At 39.3% G+C, this 19,231-nt stretch overlaps 1 protein-coding gene across 1 annotated transcript in view; it reads right to left on the bottom strand.

Annotated features, from left to right (window-relative positions):
• Window positions 1-19,231, bottom strand: part of Etf-QO (electron transfer flavoprotein-ubiquinone oxidoreductase) — a 55,201-nt gene that overhangs the window by 15,784 nt on the left and 20,186 nt on the right. The window contains exons 4-9 of the mRNA XM_068351719.1: window positions 14,756-14,914; window positions 13,559-13,755; window positions 8,974-9,191; window positions 7,503-7,673; window positions 4,920-5,128; window positions 3,223-3,405 (exon numbers count right to left, since the gene is read on the bottom strand). Of these exons, the coding sequence (XP_068207820.1) occupies window positions 3,223-3,405; window positions 4,920-5,128; window positions 7,503-7,673; window positions 8,974-9,191; window positions 13,559-13,755; window positions 14,756-14,914 (1,137 nt within the window). The remainder of the gene's footprint in view (window positions 1-3,222; window positions 3,406-4,919; window positions 5,129-7,502; window positions 7,674-8,973; window positions 9,192-13,558; window positions 13,756-14,755; window positions 14,915-19,231) is intronic.

Raw genomic sequence — 19,231 nt, 5'->3', positions numbered from 1 at the left:
GCCAGGGAGAGTCTACGAGAATTGAGAAGTCTATCTGGGCAGAGGCATGAACTCCCAAGCCGAGAACTTCTCTCGTGTCATATCAGACTCTCGCTCTATAAACCAGTTTAAAAGAAGGGAAAGCAAAGGCTGTATCCCCCAAACTCCTCCTGGTGAAAAACCAGTCGCCTAGCCAACGTAAAGCTCTCTAGGAGAGCGAGAGAGCACTAGCTTAAAAACAACGGCTTCGAAGTAGCTAGGCCTAGTGTAAGCTCTGACGTTTAGGCGAACGAGGAGCAGCAGTTACCCAAAGATCCGGACAAAGATCCTTAAAAAAATCATCATGATTTAATTAAAGTCCATAGGAGGCTAAGCAGCTTTAGGCTCCTCTCCATCTGACAGAGTCCTCAAGGGAATATCAGTAGGAGGGGGAACAGCAACTTCCTCATCTACAGGAACCTGGTCTGATAAAAGCTGAGTCTCAAGCAAGGGAGAGACCTACCGTGGTGGCAATGCTTTACAAGCAGAGTCCACACTCACTGGTGCATTAGTAGCGGACCAGAACGCAACGTCATGTAACTGCTTGACAGTCTGTGAACTGTCAACAACTGAACTGTCAACCACAACAGGTGCGTGAGGACGCACAGCGTCCACTCGAGACTGCTTTGACTGCCTAGACTGAGCAGTCAAAACAACACTAGAATGCGGAGGTTGACGCACAGCGTCAAAACAAGTCAACTCCGATTGTTAGTGAACGTCTTGAACGTCAACAGGAGCATCAGCAAGTGGCCTAACGTCCAAATGCGGCTGAAAAACCACACGAGACCGCATCGAGTGTGGTTCTAAACAACCTGACTGACGTGACTAAGCTACGCCAACGTCAACAGTAAGCACAAAGGAACGTTAGGTTGGCTGAAAGCCGGGATATCGATGAGATAAACGGCTAGACTCAACGGGCTAATCGGCAGAATAGTCTTCCATAAGGGAGGCAAGCATATACTGCATGTCTTGCCATACAACCCATTAAGGATCAACGGAAATGGTTGTGGTAAGAGACGAGGGTAACGTCTGTGACCGCAACACTTTGCCTACAAAAAAAGACTCTCGGAGTCTGTGTTACGCTTTTGTTAGGCGGCGAGCAGTTATCCGATGACTGCATAGGGTCAGAGCTGTCCTAATGGTTGTAACCAGGACGCTGGACCTGTCCTGAAAGGACTGACTTTCGCTTAAGGGCTTCGAAACCTTGTGACAGGTTTCTTATGCGAAAAGCCTTCGGATGACGAGGAGAAACAACGTCTCTCTCGTCTTATGGTAGGGGAGATCTTGGTAAGATACACCCGATACCATAGAGGGAAAACGTCTGTTCGTTGGTCAAGGCCTCTCGAACCCATAAGTCGTTTGACATTACTTCTCCCCTGGGCTTGGGAGCATGTAAGAGGTCCCGGACTAGGTGAACGACAGGCACGAACAGACGAACCCTCGGACGCAACACTGTAACACTTTGCGCATATCACTTTAACACTTCGATTTTCTGTTTTGCACTTATTTCACTGAAATCGAAACTTTTACTGATTTCTACCTGAAACACGCAATTCTACCCTTCATTAAAAGGTAGTAATTGCGAAATCAGTCGTATAATGCAAGCTCATTAATACCAGCAAAAAACAGAAAACATATTTTAAGATAAAAAAATCAGTGGCTGGGAAAGAGACTAAACACTAGTTCATATAACTACGTTTTCAATCTCTTACCGCACATAGCCTGGGGACGAGAATAAAAAACTAAAACGTTTTATCCTTCCTCCCCGTACAGCGACTAGGGACGAGAGTAACTCGAGAACAACGTTACCCGCTTGAACGGAACGTTTTCTCTCCTCTCTCTCCCTCCTTCTCTATCTCTCTCTCTCTTTCTCTCTAGATTTCGCACCTAAGAGAAGAGCCCAATTATATTTCGTCAAAAAAACATGTTATTTGACTAAAGGAAAAAACTGAAAGGTTTTTTAAATAAAAAGTTCCTTTAAAATAGAATTTAAAACATTTAAGCTAAGAAAGAATGAACAAAACGTCAGAATCGATTTACTCTTACTGTAAAGTGAAACCGTGATACACTCTCTCTCTATCGTAACGATAGAGCGCATGTTGAACGTCCTGAACGTCAACAACTGCGTAGCATAAATAAACTAAACGTTAGTTCATCTTTGAAAACAGTACGAAGACTATCAAAGAAATTCTTTCATAAAATATTACATTTAAAAAGTTTTAAATCCTTAGCTCTTTAAAAGCTAATTACGATATAAAGGGCTCAACGTTGATTAACTTCGGTTTCCAAGTTAGGACCGCCTACTCTCAGGAAAGGTCTATATAAACAAAACATTAAAATTATTTTTATATGTTTATAATAAATGGAAAGTTAATCGAAGAGGCCTAATAAAGGCGGAGAGATATAAAATATATAGAGGAAAATCTATAACGTGATATAATTACTAAAAGCCTAAACACACTTCCGTCTAAGGGAAGGGTCGGCCATTTAAAAGTGAAAGAAAGTCCATACTCTCTTGTCACCAAAATTAAATCTATCCAAAACGAGTTCAAGATTTAAGATGAAGATAAAACACCTGCATAGCGAAAGCTCAAAACTAGAATAAAGTACTTCACCAATTAGTTGTGAAAAAACTCAAGTTTAGCAACAGCGAGTAAGTACGTCTTGTCGATAGCTCGACAGAGAGAAAATTGAGTCTTTGTTTACATTAAGTACTGGGTATCTGTACGACAGATGGCGCTGTTGGGCACACCCGCAACCTGTGTAGCGATCGCTGGCGAGTTTTTACCGTAGAGTTGTCTGTCGGGCAACAGAGTTGCAGCTATATAATCACCGGCTAAGTTAAATATTGAAAATTGCTGAACCAAGTCAGAGAGTATCACTACTGACTTGGTAAAACTTTTTGACTATCATAAAGAAATGTATCACAGAAATGTTTAATTACAGACTCATTCACCTTAAGTTGCCTCATACATCAATAATCATATAAAATTGTTGAACCAAGTCAGAGAGTATCACTACTGACTTGGTAAAACTTTTCCCATTACATTACAGTACTGCACTCCCTCATTCTGTATAGTGTCACTTTACTGACACTATACAATGTTTACCTAAATCTAACATGCTTCAATCAACACTTATTGATGAGCAATAAACCTACACACAGGTACAACAGATCATTAAGAAATAAATACTAAATCTTACCTGAAAATTTAAGAGTCCATGGCTCGTTCCCCTTCAAAAGAACGTAAAATAACCCTGTGTATATCATTCCACCGTACAGGCCAAGCGGCGTGTGGAACGAGGGACGGACGTTACGTGCAGCATACAGTTCCTTCCACACCCACGACGACTTTAACCTTTCCTCGTAAGACACGGGTTCAATTCCTGTAAAGAAGATTCAGGAGGGCATTTCTCAGGGAATAATGTTGGCAGTGAGTGGTAGGTTAAAAAAAACACATTATCAACATTATCTCCTCCTACCCCTATTGATGCAAAGAACCTCGGTTAGATTTCGCCAGTCGTCTTTATCTTTATCAATACTTCTCAACTTATCATCTCCTACTTGGCGCTTCATAGTCCTCAGCCATGCAGGCCTGGGTCTTCCATCTCTTCTAGTGCCTTGTGGAGCTAAGCTGAACGTTTAGTGAACTAATCTCTCTTGGGGTGTGCAAAGAGCATTCCCAAACCAACTCCATCTACCCCTCATCATAATCTCATCCATATATGCCACTCAAGTAATCTCTCTTATAGTTTCATTTCTAAGTATGTCCTGCCATTTAACTCCCAATATCCTTCTGAGGGCTTTGTTCTCAAATCTACTTAATCTATTGGAGATTGTTTCATTGTCATACTATGACTCATGTACATAGAGTAACACATGACACATGGGTTTAATCTGATTCAATCTGTTATCGTAAGTTTTACCATTCTGCAAACCCTGCCACTAATGAGACTTCAGTGAGGTTACTAAACTCAACAGGAATTTGTTTTGATCTAGTCATAATTGTTACTTTATCTTTTTATCAAAGAGACAATAAAAGAGAAAAGTTATTAAAATAGTTAATGGGTAGTGTCAATGTACAGCAATTTGATAATGGGAACAATGATTGTAAAAAGTCTTTGAATTCAAATAACTATAGGAAGGTTAGGACTGAAAAATGTCAATTTGCAAATTAATATAAAAATGACAATTTTTGATACAAAATGCAAACTAAAAATGCCAATTTCTATTACAAAATGCAGAGTAAAAATAAGTTAACAGTTGTGAAACTTGATTTATATATCGAAGAACTATCCCCAAAATTTATAATCTATCAAGGTCGAAAATCAAAAGGGATTTTGACGAAGGAAAAATCTATTTCTGGGCGAGGAACCTGTGTCGCCCAGTGAAATGCTCCTCTAGCACCATTTCTAAGGCATAGATATTACTGAATATACCAGAGAAAAAAGAGATGCATGGAATGCCAGGAATAAACCTAGCTCGCTCACACATTGAGTGTCGGTACAGAAAACTAGGGCGTGATTGAACCACAACCATAGATCCCTCACCAATTAGACCTCTCCTTCATCAACATCCCCCCTCTCTACCCCTCCATCTCCCCATCCTCTACCCTCATTTGCGACACAGGTCGAGCCCAGAAAAGGGATTTTGACAAAGGAAAAATCTATTTCTGGGGAGATACCTGTGACGCCCGGAGAAAAGGGTCCTTCCTTACACCTTTCTGATATAAATACTTCCAAATATACCAAAGAAAGTTAAAGTATGGAATGCAGAGGTTACTACCCTCGCGCGAACACCCAGTGGGCGTCGTTTATAAAGCAGGGGAGTGTGAAAACCACTATTCACAGGCTGTCTTCCATTTAGATAATTCCCTAGAAAACTTGCACTAATTTCTTACCAACGGCTTCAGAATTATTTTCATCACTGATGGCTTCAAATATGCTCTCTGCTGCTATCATTGCACTCTTCATAGCATTGTGGGTCCCTTTAATTTTTGGAACATTCATGAATCCGGGGGAACATCCAACGAGACAGCCGCCCGGGAACGTTAGCTTTGGGACGCACTGGTAACCGCCTTCATTCAGTGCTCGTGCTCCGTACGATATTCTGGAGATTAAATTTATTAAAAATTAAAGTTTACGTAGTATAGTTTCTTCAAAATTATTCATAACCGTGCAAATAATGAAGAGATTCTTAGGGTGTAAGTAATCAAATTTCAAAGAGGATAAATACTGTACAGTATTTATAAGTTCCAAAATGATTATTCAATAAATTTAAGAAAAAAGCAACATGAATTCAAAGTCTTTAAAACAGTTAAAGTGTCGGTGGGGGTGAGGGGGTGAATATTAAGTTTATCAAATTTATTAAAAATCAAACTTTACACAGTACAGTATCTTCAAAATTATTATCTTCAAAATGACTCATAAAAGCCCAAATGATGAAGATTCTTAGGGTGCAAATACTTTTTTATTCCAAACTAACACTTAGAATCAAATAATAAAATTTCAAAGAAGATAAATATAGTACAGTATTTATAAGTTCCAAAAGGATAATTCCAAAAATTTGAGAAACATATTCAAGCAACATGAATTTATAACTTTAAGACAGTTAGGGGTATTGGTGGGGGGGGAGGTTAAGTTCCAGCTACGGCTACAGATTGATTGCGTGTTTATCAAAATAATTCTTTCAATTTTTACTTGACTTGAGGGAATCTTTTCCATGTTTTTCAATTTCTATCCCATACCACATTTTTTGAAACCCCCCAAAAATTACCATTTAGTAGTATATATAAACTAAATAGATTAAAAAGAATAGCTTCCTCATTCTTGATTTTTCTTAGATTATTTGATCCCTTCTTTGGTTTAACTGATTTAGTTGAACAGCACAAATTTTGCAAAGAAAACTAAATAAAAATATGCGTAAATAAAGCGGGTGCCTGGAGAACAACTCGACGCAATAATTAAGTAATCATCTTTAATTCTTTAATGGGAATGGTTGCCAATCATCTCTTGATGGGAACGGTTGCCAATCGTCTCTCCTACATCTTACACTCTGTGTTGCCGACACCCAATGTGTTGTACTGGAGATTATTATTATTATTTGCTAAGCTACAACCCTAGTTGGAAAAGCAGGATGCTATAAGCCCAGGGGCTCCAACAGGGAAAATAGCTCAGTGAGGAAAGGAAACGAAGAAAAATAAAATTTTTCAAGAAGAGCAACAACATTAAAATAGATATCTCGTATATAAACTATAAAAACTTTAACAGAACAAGAGGAAGAGAATTAAGATAGAATAGTGTGCCCGAGTGCACCCTTAAGCAAGATAACAAGTAGTAAGGGCAATAAAAGATTTCTAACCACCGCCAAAGAAGAGCTCTCTCTCTTTCATACATTGACCGTGACCGAATCGACTTCATAATAATAACAAGAATCGCGATCTTGATCGGATCGCTTCCAAAATTTAACGGGTTCTTCCAGAACATAATACCAATTCGTTGTAAAAAAACTAGTGAAAATCCGGCTATTAGTTTCGACGTAATACTGCTAACAGACAGACTCATTAATAAATAAAAGCGGGTCATTTTATATCATCCTCGGTGGAGGTAAATATAAATACGATATGAAGATTTTTCTCGTGAAGTAGCTATGTAAGTTGTCGCTATGGCTGATATTTAGAAATTCTGGGTGTATATGAGCGAACGAAATAGCCTTTTTATCTTATAAAGAAGCTTCTAAAGGACAATCTTACGTCAGCCAATGAAAAAGACTTTTAATAACGTAAATACAGTATGACAAAATTTGAAAATGTCTGTTTGTGTTTGACCCAAAATGGCAATTCTACAAGCTGCCTATACCCTAAAGACATCTCGATAAAAGAATTCTTTATTACAAGCTCAATATTAATAAACTACTGAAGGTCCCAAACGTAAAAATATTCGGAGATACAGTGACCAAAATTACATTTGCAATAACCTCATATCTATTTCATATCAAATCTGATTATTTGTTGATTTTTTTAGCTGGAAATCCCAGGCATGGGGATTCAAGTTGGGCCAAATTTAAAAAAGAAAAACTCGACTTATAATTTGAATTACAGATAGCTTCTTGGAACCTATTAAGCCTTTTACCCCCAATGGACGTACTGGTACGTTTCACAAAACTCATCCCTTTACCCCCATGGACGTACTGGTACGTCCTTGCAAAAAACTGCTATTTACATTTTTTTGCATATTTTTGATAACTTTATGAGAAACGTCAGGCATTTTCCAAAAGAATAAGATCAACCTGACCTCTCTATGACGAAAATTAAGGCTGTTAGAGCAATTTAAAATATATATATTGCAAAATGTGCTTGAAAAAAAAAATGCCTGAGGGTTAAGGGTTGGAAAGTTCCAAATAGCCTGGGGGTAAAAGGGTTAAGTTTGTAAGTTAAGGACCATCTGTATACCATTCTCAGTGTTTAGTTACATAAAAAACTCACCTGGTACCACCTCTCAAAAGTGGTTCGATTGACGGGTGATGCTTAAACCTCTGGAATTCCCTAAAAGGACTCAAATAAGGATTTGAGTAATCCAGGGCGACCACGAGGCCTATGGCTACGCGAGGCGTTTCTTCGTTAAGATGATACAAAAAGGACCCACCGTATGTATTTCTGAAAGCAATTCATGGACTTGAAAAAAGTTTTGTGAAGTGCAAATTCTGCAAATTCAATAAAAAAGAACTTTATTAGCTACTTCTTATTTAATTTCACTGCATAAATGAAAGGACAAAAGAGTAAAAATCCCAAAGATTATTTGCCAAAAGACCAATCAAAATATACTTAGCAAGAAAGGTCAATAACTATAGACTTTTATTTACAATGATAAAGACGTAATCTTGTCTTTAGATGTTATTTGCTTTAAAATAATGTATGCACATGGCTTGCATAAAAAACAATTCTAAATGTATGATACAATACTCAGATCCTATAAAATTCAAGACCAAATGCTGTTTTTGTTCATCATTTATAGAGTTAAAGGCAATACTCTAAGGGCTTAGTTCCTTTGGTTACTATGTAAAGCTTTACGCATTTTTTTGATAAACTCAATATTCTAAGAGCTTAGTTCCTTTGGTTACTATGTAAAGCTTTATGCATTTTTTGATAAACTCAATATTTTAAGAGCTTAGTTCCTTTGCTTACTATGTAAAGCTTTAGGCATTTTTTGATAAACTCAATATTCTAAGAGCTTAGTTCCTTTGCCTACTATGTAAAGCTTTACACCTTTTTGGATAAACACATTCTCTCTTAGAATCTAAACAGAATCTTACAGTCAAGGTGAATATCTTTTAATTGTTTTCTTAACCTTCTCTTCACCCAATAGAAAGTTCATTACTTTGTCATCTCACATTTCATAGATTCTTAATGAATTTTTTATGCATTATGTTAAACATATTGAACTTCCTAATGTTACAACCTATTGCAATAACTGAACATGGAAAAGGAATATTCCATCAATATTGATGAATTCTACTGAGAGACTGGCAATGATGTATGGAGCGGAGATGTGGGCAATAAAGAAGAAACTGGATGTGGCAGAGATGAGAATGTTGAGATGGATGTGTAGGGTGACAAGAAGAGATAAGATACGGAATGAGGTAATTAGGGGTACCACACGAGTTAGAGAACTATCAGATAAGATCCAAGGAAGTAGACTGAGGTGGTATGGTCATGTCATGAGAAGAGATGAACAGTATATTGGGAGGAGTGATGGAAATGGGGGTACAGGGAACGAGAAGGAGAGGGAGACCAAAGCGAAGGTGGATGGACTGTATCAAGGATGACCAATCAAATGGATTAACCGGTGATGAAGTGTGGGTTAGAGGAAAATGGAGAAACCTGGCCAGAAACATCGACCCCACATAAAGGTGGGAAAAGATGCAGACAAAGAAGAAGATTGATGAATTCTACTCACTTATCCAAGGGCCAACCAACTGAGTGTTCTACGCAGCCTGGATCATGCTTCTCAGGATTAATTTCCCAGACCTCTTTCAAGCCAATGGCATACGTTTGTGGTTGGCAGTTTTCTCTCAAATTGAATTTGTTGTAGAGCTGCTTCGCCAGGTGGCCGTGGCAGCCTTCTGCAAAGATTGTACATTTGGCACGCAACTCCATTCCACGAGCAAAGGAGTCCTACAATGAGAGAGAGATCATGTAAAAAAAAAATTTAAACTGTGTGAATTCCAATTAAAATGTTAAAATCGCTTATACAAAAAATTAAATAAAAACTTACATAAAAATTGTAATCATTATATGCTAAAATCTATAAATGTCTGAATATTTCTGTACTGTATAAATAATAATTGACCAAACCAAAGAACTAAATTTTCCTTTAAAAATATGAAGGCAATTTCTCAAGTTTCAGTTGATGCAACATACTCATGCCAAGACAATGATAAATTAAATGTGACTGATATTATAAAGTATCTTACTTATGATAACCCAGGCATCAATATAGGCAGCATTATACTATAGGTATACAGTACTACTCAGATGAAACCTTGGGAATTCCTGGATACGATCGATGAATAGTTAAAAACACTGAAGGTAATGATAAATGGGGAACAAATCCTACATAAATATCATTCAAACTGCCAGGTCTACAAACATTTAGGACTGTACACTTCAACATAAAAAAATATAAAATCAGTTAAAAAACACTAACAATTTGGATATTTGTTAAATAATTATGACAAGATCTATTTGGGCACAGAAATGGAAATCAATTGTCTAAATGAATATCTACAGTATATCATAACTATAACAACATTACAAGTGACCTTGTCTTTATTTTCCTACAAAAATTAATGCGGCCACTCGACCGTTTAGCTAAATCAAGTCCCATGAGAACTGTGGTAGCAATACAAAATATTGCATACTTAGACATGAGACAGTTTAATTCTGTATGTTTCCCAATTTGATTTATATTTGACCTTAAAAATTGTCTGACCAACTAACGTTTTCATGAACAAAACATGAAAACTATAGAAACCTAAATCATACACACAACATTCAATACTGTAATCCCAGAGCTAATATTATATTCAAAAGCCTTTAAAAATTACGCATTACATACTGCTACATACACTCCTCACAAGATTGTTAAATTACATATAATTCAACGATAAATTCTGGAAAAGCAATTTACAAATAGTACCATCCATTTGCACAATCGCAAATTCTAAGTGATTTATATTGTTCCTAACTGCACAAACATGAGTCCTTTGATGAAGATAGAGTGGGAATTCAGCGAATTCTCCCACCGGAGAAGTATCCCTTTTATAATCACAGATAATTTACTTCCCCTGACAGACAGCTGCACAGGATCTTTACAGTCTCACCTTGTTTGTTGATTTAGGTCACTATGGTAATGTCGTCGCACATAAATGATACTTGGTACATTATCAGACTGTTGGTCCAGTAGGTAGAAATGCAGGCAGTTTTCTTCCCTGGACTGTCTTCCTGAGGCAGTCTGGTTCCTCTTGTACACACCGTCGTTCAATTAGTTCATTATGCATGTTGCATGAGATTTTTCATAACTCTGACCATCCTTTACATTCAGATCTCCCTGGACAAGGGGGTAGGCAGTTAAATTTAATAGCCAGGCCTTCTCCATCATGGGGCTCAATACTACACAGTGTTCTGGAAGTTTTATTCCAGCTGTTGCCAAGTTGTGGAATGATCTTCCTAATCGGGTAATTGAATCAGTAGAACTTCAAAAGTTCAAAGTTGGAGCAAATATTTTTATGTTGACCAGGCTGACATGAGTCTTTTTATAGTTTATATATGACATATCTGTTTTTGACGTTAATAGTTTATATATGACATATCTGTTTTTGACGTTGTTAATAGTTTATACAGGACATATCTGTTTTGACGTTGTTACTGTTTTAGAATGATTTATTGTTAACTTGTTCTCATCATTTATTTATTTCCTTATTTCCTTTCCTCACTGGGCTATTTTTCCCTATTGGAGCACTTGGACTTATAGCATCTTGCTTTTCCAACTGGGGTTGTAGCTTGGCTAGTCATAATAATAATAATAATAATAATATCTCTCTTTGGATGCATCTGTCAACAGCAGCATTTTTGGAAGTAAAAAGTCAAGGAGAGTTACCTTGATGACGTTTTTGTCGTTCAACCATCCTGCTTGATTGGCCCATACTTCTATGGAACCAGACTGTAAGGGAAATCGCTGGTTATTCACCATTGACACTTCACACATTACTGGTGTAATCGCTCGTGGAGGTGCCTGTGACGCAAGAGCTTCTCAAACGACAAGACATGTCCTAGAAGACGTTTGCAATGTCAAGTAAAAAATCATCGTTTGTGGAAAAATGGTTGCATTACTTCCCTGTGTCTGCTCATGTTGTTGCCTGATGGAAAAAGACTCGCTGCTGCTGTGTCTATCAGCACACCCAGGTACTCCATCCTTTGCTTGGGTATGAGACTGGACATTTCCCTATTGACCAAGATTCCCAGATCATGGAAATTAGACAAAAGTCTGTCTCGATCCTGAAGTAACCGTCACCTGGCAGAAAATAGAACTAGCTAGTCGTTGAGATACCTCCGCAGACAAATCTCATTTGAGTGCGTGCAACAAGAGATCAGTGTGAACACTTGGGGAGCAGTACTCATGGGCCTTTGAACTTTTGGACTGGTACATTATTCCCCCAAGGATGAAGCGGGAGTAATTTCTGTAAGCCCAATTAATAGGCATTTGAAATTACTTATCCTTCAAGTCTACAGAAATTATGAAGTCTTCTTTCCTGACAGCCACCTGTATGGTGCCTGCCCTCTCCATCTACAAGGGAGTTTGAAGAACAAACTCATTCAGTAGAGATAGTTGGATGACCAGTCTCTAATCACCTTCTCTACCAGAAAAAAACTATAAACCTCGAGAACCATCTCGAACATCTAGTGAATATTTCTTTTCAATCACCTTTACCTCTGCTACTAGGGACAGAGGTTGTAGCGATTCCAGATGATTAAGTCTTGAACGACATTGGTGTATGAGGGGAGGGCGAGTTAATGAACGGTAGACGATATCTATCTCAAGAGAACTTTCACCACTCAGCTCTTTGCTTCATGTCATTGCCACATTGCCTAATAGCTTGACAGGCATCCACCACTCACGACAGCTGTAAGAGGGGAAAGGCAACTTCACAGTCCCCTTACTCCCTCATTTCCTCTACCTCCTTACACTTGTCTGGTTGGGGGAGAAAGGGCAGAATGATATCCTTGCCTTTCTTAGAGGAGGAAGGGACTGGAAATTCAGATTTAGCCCTGGGTAGCAAAGGGAAACAGTGCCTTGGATGTAGTGACCTTTGAAGGTAACTGCTCTAACTGCTCTATGGATCCTCAAGTCCTGGCTTGCTTAGCTCCACTTCTACATCATGACAGCTACCACCTTCTATGGGAACAGGGCTGCAATCTTCGAAACAGGTGTGTTCCATAGTGTTAGTGCCTCCTCTGGTCCTACCGCCTGGCAAAGAGGGAGGCTACAAAATCCCTTCTTTTGAGGATCCAGTTAGCCCATTTGTTAGTTGACTGGTACACCAAGGAGGTTACAGCTTTAGTGCTCAACAATATCAAGTCCACATACTTCTTCGCCATTCAGGATTTGCCAAATCATGGGTCGTGGCAAAGTATGCAACTGCACTTCAACCACTGGTTGATCAGAGACGTTGCTTGGAGGTTGGCCATGAAAGCAGCTTCCATGACAGCAGACTTAAAGCAGCAAGAACGAGGTGCCCTCATGCTCGAGTGTCTCTACTGGGGTCGCTGCTATCAATGTGGTCCCAAATGGATTGATTGATAGAAGAGAATTGTCTGCATCCACAGTTAAGACCGCGCAAGAAGCAGGTTCTTATTTGATTGGCTAGACTGTAGGTAATTCCACCCAATCCACACACATTGTCCATCACAGCAAATGGACAATTCTGAAAGAAGTAGAAAAGATTACCGTAGCCAGTTTAGAGTAAGAAGAGATGCAGGTCTGTACTGCACTTGGCCAAAACCAAAGCGACTGCTCAGTGGTCTGTCAGTTAGGCGGGCCTTACCCACCAGCTACTACCGGCACCTCATTAAAAGGTCTGACGACCCTTTTCCCGCTTCGGTGAAATCCTACTCTTGCTTGAGGGTACACTCGGGCACACTATTCTATCTGATTTCTCTTGCTCTTGTTTTGTTAAAGTTTTTATAGTTTATATAGGAAATATTTATTTTAATGTTGTTACTCTTCTTAAAATATTTTATTTTCCTTCTTTCCTTTCCTCACTGGGCTATTTTCCCTGTTGGGGTCCCTGGGCTTACAGCATTCTGCTTTTCCAACTAGGGTTGTAACTTAGCAAGTAATAATAATAATAATAATAAAGGACAATAATTTGTATTTGTGTAGGAACAAATTGGAGAATAAGTACTCCTATTTCAGGGAGTCTATGAAGATACTTTAAAAACTAGATCAATATGCAAAGTTTATACAAAGCGAAGATTCTCACCTTTGGCGACCCATCTTTCGCAATGCCTACATCACTTGTGGCTATGCCCGCAACAGATCCATCTTCATTATATAATAACTCTGAGGCAGGAGTCCCAGGATAGATTTCAACACCCATTTCTTCAGCCTGTTCTCCCAACCATCGTACGAAGTGACCTAAGCGTACTACGTAGTTACCGTGATTATACATTGGCATCCCTAGAAAGAAAAGTAGATTATAGTACTGTATATTTTCCACAAATGTTGTGGTAGTACTTTAACACTGTATTAATTCTGATGAATGTTATCTTGCCATATAAAAATTTCATTCTCATTGGGAAATACTTAACCCTTTTACCCCCAACGCTATTTGAAACTTTCCAACACTTAACCCCCAGGCGTTTTTTTTTTCAAGCACATTTTGCAATAATTTTTTTCTAAATTGCTCTAACAGCCTTAATTTTCATCATAGAGGGGTCAGGTTGGTCTCATTATTTTGAAAAATGCCTGAAGTTTCTCATAAAGTTATCAAAAATATGCAAAAAAATTTAACCCTTTTACCCCCAGGCTATTTGAAACTTTCCAACACTTAACCCCCAAGCGTTTTTTCTTTTTAAGCACATTTTACAATATATTTCTTTTAAATTGCTTTAACAGCCTTAATTTTCATCATAGAGAGGTCAGGTTGGTCTCATTATTTTGGAAAATGCCTGAAGTTTCTCATAAAGTTATCAGAATATGCAAAAAAATTTAAAAAAGATTTTTGCAAGGACGTACCGGTGCGTCCATGGGGGTAAAGGGATGAGTTCTGTGAAACGTACCAGTAAGTCCATTGGGAGTAAAAGGGTTAACCCTTTTACCCCCAAAAGGACGTACTGGTACGTTTCACAAAAGCCATCCCTTCACCCCCGTGGACGTACTGGTACGTCCTTGCAAAAAAATGCTATAAATTTTTTTTTTCATATTTTTGATAATTTTTTTGAGAAAATTCAGGCATTTTCCAAGAGAATGAGACCAACCTGACCTCCCTATGACAAATATTAAGGCTGTTAGAACAATTTTAAAAAAATTTACTGCAAAATGTGCTGGGAAAATAAATAACCCCCTGGGGGTTAAGGGTTGGAAATTTCCAAATAGCCTGGGGGTAAAAGGGTTAATTACCTTATATTTAAATAGTTCTCTCTGAAAAATCTCACACATAAAATAATTCAAAACTCGCCTGGGAGGATCGGGATGGGTATACGTCCTTTTTCCGTTAAAAAAGCAAACTTGTCTTTCTTCACAGGCGTATTTAACGGGGCCCCGCGCTCTTTCCAATCGGGGATGAGCTCGTCTAAGGCATGAGTCTCCAAACAGGCACCAGACAGTGTGTGACTACCTGTGAAAATCCATTAAAAATAATCAAAAGCGATGGAAGGTTTACATTCTGTAAAGAAATAGCTTTTCATTGCATTACTCAATTATTAATGCCTTATTATTATTATTATTACTATTATTATTATTATTATTATCATTGGATATCAAAAATAGGAGGATAGATGTGAGCGAGGCAAGAGAGCATGCTAGAAATAGGAATGAATGGCGAGCAATTGTGACGCAGTTCCGGTAGGCGCTGCTGCTGCCTCCGATGCCTTAGATGACCGCGGAGGTAGCAGCAGTAGGGGATTCAGCATCATGAAGCTTCATCTGTGATGGATAATGTGGGAGGGTGGGCTGTGCCACCCTAGAGCCGAAATTGGTTGAGTCCCTTGTCCGGCTGGGAGGAACGTAGAGAGGAGACGTCCCCTTTTTTGTTTCATTTGTTTGATGTCGGCTACCCCCCAAAATTGGGGGAAGTGCCTTGGTATATGTATGAATGTATTATTGGATATTAAAAATCCACAATTATATATATGGTGCCAATCATCAACAACTCTACAATCAATTAGTTCAAAATTCATTAATAATACCTAAAAATTATCAAAATCACATCCATTAAAATCTGAAAACCAGGGCCTCACGATCAACTACGACAAAAGCAGGACCAGATTCAAGAACAGTCACAGGAACTTTCAGACCAGAGGAGAATCAAAATCACCTATAACCTTATTAAACAAAACTGCAAAATAGGATGCCTATACAGAAGGTCCTAAAATTAACAAACTTAATAGGTCCCAAGAAGCTCTTTGCAAGTCAAATTTTGTTAAATTTTGGCCCCGGGTAGGCCTAACATGAATCCCAGGCCTATGAATGCCAGCTACAAAAGTCAACAAATAGTCGGGTTTCATATGAAATAGATACGAGGTTATTACAAATGTTGTTTTGCTTACTGTATCAAATGATACAAAATTGGGGTAGTTTGTAGCACTACGGCCAAGCGTCCTAATTTGCTTGTTATCGCTCCGACTGTTATTTTGTATAGAATAAAAACGTTTGGAAATGGTCAACGGATCTTAAATATGTGCTTAAACGCACACTTTTATGTTTTTTGCCGAAAACCCTAAATTACCTGAAAATTTGTGGCTCGAGTTCTTACTCCGGCCATGAATCTTCTCGCTCCCGTAGTAGGTAAGGGGGGGTCCGGGGGGGCGAGGCCCCCATGGGTAAGGATACGGCTTTTAGCATAGGTTAGGTGGGTTTTTTAAGTTAGCTTCTCCCGCCAAAATCGTTTTTAGAACGACGGCCACAGTTCAGAATATTCCAGTTTTCTACGAACTCGATTTTAGAATGACGGCCACAGTCCACCCCACTTTATAATATTCCCATTTTCTATGAATGAAAACGGATCTGGCCATCACCCTACAAAGGCTCCCAAAATTGTTTTACAGTATTAAAGTATTTCTTTATCTTTATTATTTTCAGTTGGATTTGTGTTTGTATATGAATGTTTGCAAGGTGGGGACCTGTCTTACTTCAAGATATACATTGAGAGGATTTGCCAAAAGACGTTCAAAATCCTTCATGTTTACATAACCTATATTTCATAAGATACCTGGTTCTATGATTGAGCAGTCGTCTTATGCTACCAATATGAGATAAATTCATAAAAATTTGTTCTAATTTTGTACCTCGTCTTATATAAGGGTCGCCTTATACACGAAAATATCGTCTTATATAAAGGTCGCCTTATACGCGAAAATATCGTCTTATATAAAGGTCGCCTTATACGCGAAAATACAAGGTAGTAAGGAAGATCAAGTGATCGGAAAGACTGGCAACACAATAATCAAATCTACCAATTGGATTAACATTACCATATCTGCATGTGCAAAAATATGTTATTTTCCTTAGTAAAATAAATTTTTGAATATACTTACCCGGTGATCATGTAGCTGCAGCTCTGCTGCCCGACAGAAAAAACCTACGGGCGGGATACGCCAGCGATCGCTATACAGGTGGGGGTGTACAACAACAGCGCCATCTGTCGAGTAGGTACTCCAGTACTTCTTGTCAACAAAGAACCAATTTTCTCCTCGGTCCACTGGGTCTCTATGGGGAGGAAGGGAGGGTCCTTTAATTCATGATCACCGGGTAAGTATATTCAAAAATTTATTTTACTAAGGAAAATAACATTTTTCAATATTAATCTTACCCGGTGATCATGTAGCTGATTCACACCCAGGGGGGTGGGTGGAGACCAGCATACATGTTAACATTAGAAGCTAAGTATCCCGTATTTCATTTTAGCAGTTATTCAAAATAACAGACATAAAATTAATAAGTACCTGGTAAGGAAGTCGACTTGAACCATTACTCTGCCTTTTTAAGTACGTCTTCCTTACTGAGCCTCGCGATCCTCTTAGGATGCTGAGCGACTCCTAGGTGCTGAAGTATGAAGGGCTGCAACCCATACTAAAGGACCTCATCACAACCTCTAATTTAGGCGCTTCTCAAGAAAGAATTTGACCACCCGCCAAATCAACCAGGATGCGAAAGGCTTCTTAGCCTTCCGTACAACCCAAAAACAACAATAAAAAGCATTTCAAGAGAAAGATTAAAAAAGGTTATGGGATTATGGGAATGTAGTGGTTGAGCCCTCACCTACTACTGCACTCGCTGCTACGAATGGTCCCAGGGTGTAGCAGTTCTCGTAAAGAGACTGGACATCTTTAAGGTAAAATGATGCGAACACTGACTTGCTTCTCCAATAGGTTGCATCCATTACACTCTGCAGAGATCGGTTCTGTTTGAAGGCCACTGAAGTAGCGACAGCTCTAACTTCATGTGTCCTTACCTTCAGCAAAGCATGGTCTTCCTCATTCAGATGAGAATGGGCTTCTCTAATCAAAAGTCTGATGTAATAAGAAACTGCGTTCTTCGACATCGGTAAAGTAGGTTTCTTAATAGAACACCATAAAGCTTCTGATTGTCCTCGTAATGGCTTCGTACGTCTTAAATAGTACTTAAGAGCTCTTACTGGGCATAGTACTCTCTCTTGTTCGTTTCCAACCAAACTGGACAGACTTGGAATCTCGAACGATTTGGGCCAAGGACGAGAAGGGAGTTCGTTTTTAGCTAAAAAACCAAGCTGTAAGGAACATGTAGCCGTTTCAGATGTAAATCCTATGTTCCTGCTGAAGGCGTGTATCTCACTGACTCTTTTAGCTGTTGCTAAGCAAACGAGGAAAAGAGTCTTCAAAGTGAGATCTTTAAAAGAGGCTGATTGAAGCGGTTCGAACCTTGCTGACATCAGGAACCTTAAAACCACGTCTAAGTTCCAACCTGGTGTGGCTAACCGACGCTCCTTTGAGGTCTCAAAAGACTTAAGGAGGTCCTGTAGATCTTTGTTGTTGGAAAGATCTAAGCCTCTGTGGCGGAAGACTGCTGCCAACATGCTTCTGTAACCTTTGATCGTAGGAGCTGATAGGGATCTTACCTTCCTTAGGTGTAAAAGGAAGTCAGCTATCTGCGTTACAGAGGTACTGGTTGAGGATACTGAATTCGCCTTGCACCAGCTTCGGAAGACTTCCCATTTTGACTAGTAGACCTTGAGAGTGGATGTCCTCCTTGCTCTGGCAATCGCTCTGGCTGCCTCCTTCGAAAAGCCTCTAGCTCTTGAGAGTCTTTCGATAGTCTGAAGGCAGTCAGACGAAGAGCGTGGAGGCTTGGGTGTACCTTCTTTACGTGCGGCTGACGCAGAAGGTCCACTCTTAGAGGAAGAGTCCTGGGAACGTCTACTAGCCATTGCAGTACCTCGGTGAACCATTCTCTCGCGGGCCAGAGGGGAGCAACCAACGTCAACCGTGTCCCTTCGTGAGAGGCGAACTTCTGCAGTACCTTGTTGACAATCTTGAACGGGGGGAATGCATAAAGGTCTAGATGGGACCAATCCAGAAGAAAGGCATCTACGTGAACTGCTGCTGGGTCCGGAATCGGTGAGCAATAATTTGGGAGCCTCTTGGTCATCGAGGTAGCGAACAGATCTATGGTGGGCTGACCCCACAGGGCCCATAGTCTGTTGCAAACATTCTTGTGAAGGGTCCATTCTGTAGGGATGATCTGACCCTTCCGGCTGAGGCGGTCTGCCATGACATTCATGTCGCCTTGAATGAACCTCGTTACAAGCGATATCTTTCGATCTCTTGACCAGGTGAGGAGGTCCCTTGCGATCTCGAACAACGTCATCGAATGAGTCCCTCCTTGCTTGGAGATGTACGCCAAGGCTGTAGTGTTGTCGGAGTTCACCTCCACCACCTTGCCTAGAAGGAGGGACTTG

This window comes from Palaemon carinicauda, chromosome 28 (genome assembly GCF_036898095.1).
Source record: "Palaemon carinicauda isolate YSFRI2023 chromosome 28, ASM3689809v2, whole genome shotgun sequence".
Taxonomy (NCBI): Eukaryota; Metazoa; Arthropoda; class Malacostraca; order Decapoda; family Palaemonidae; genus Palaemon; species Palaemon carinicauda.
This window is presented reverse-complemented; position numbering and strand designations above follow the sequence as displayed.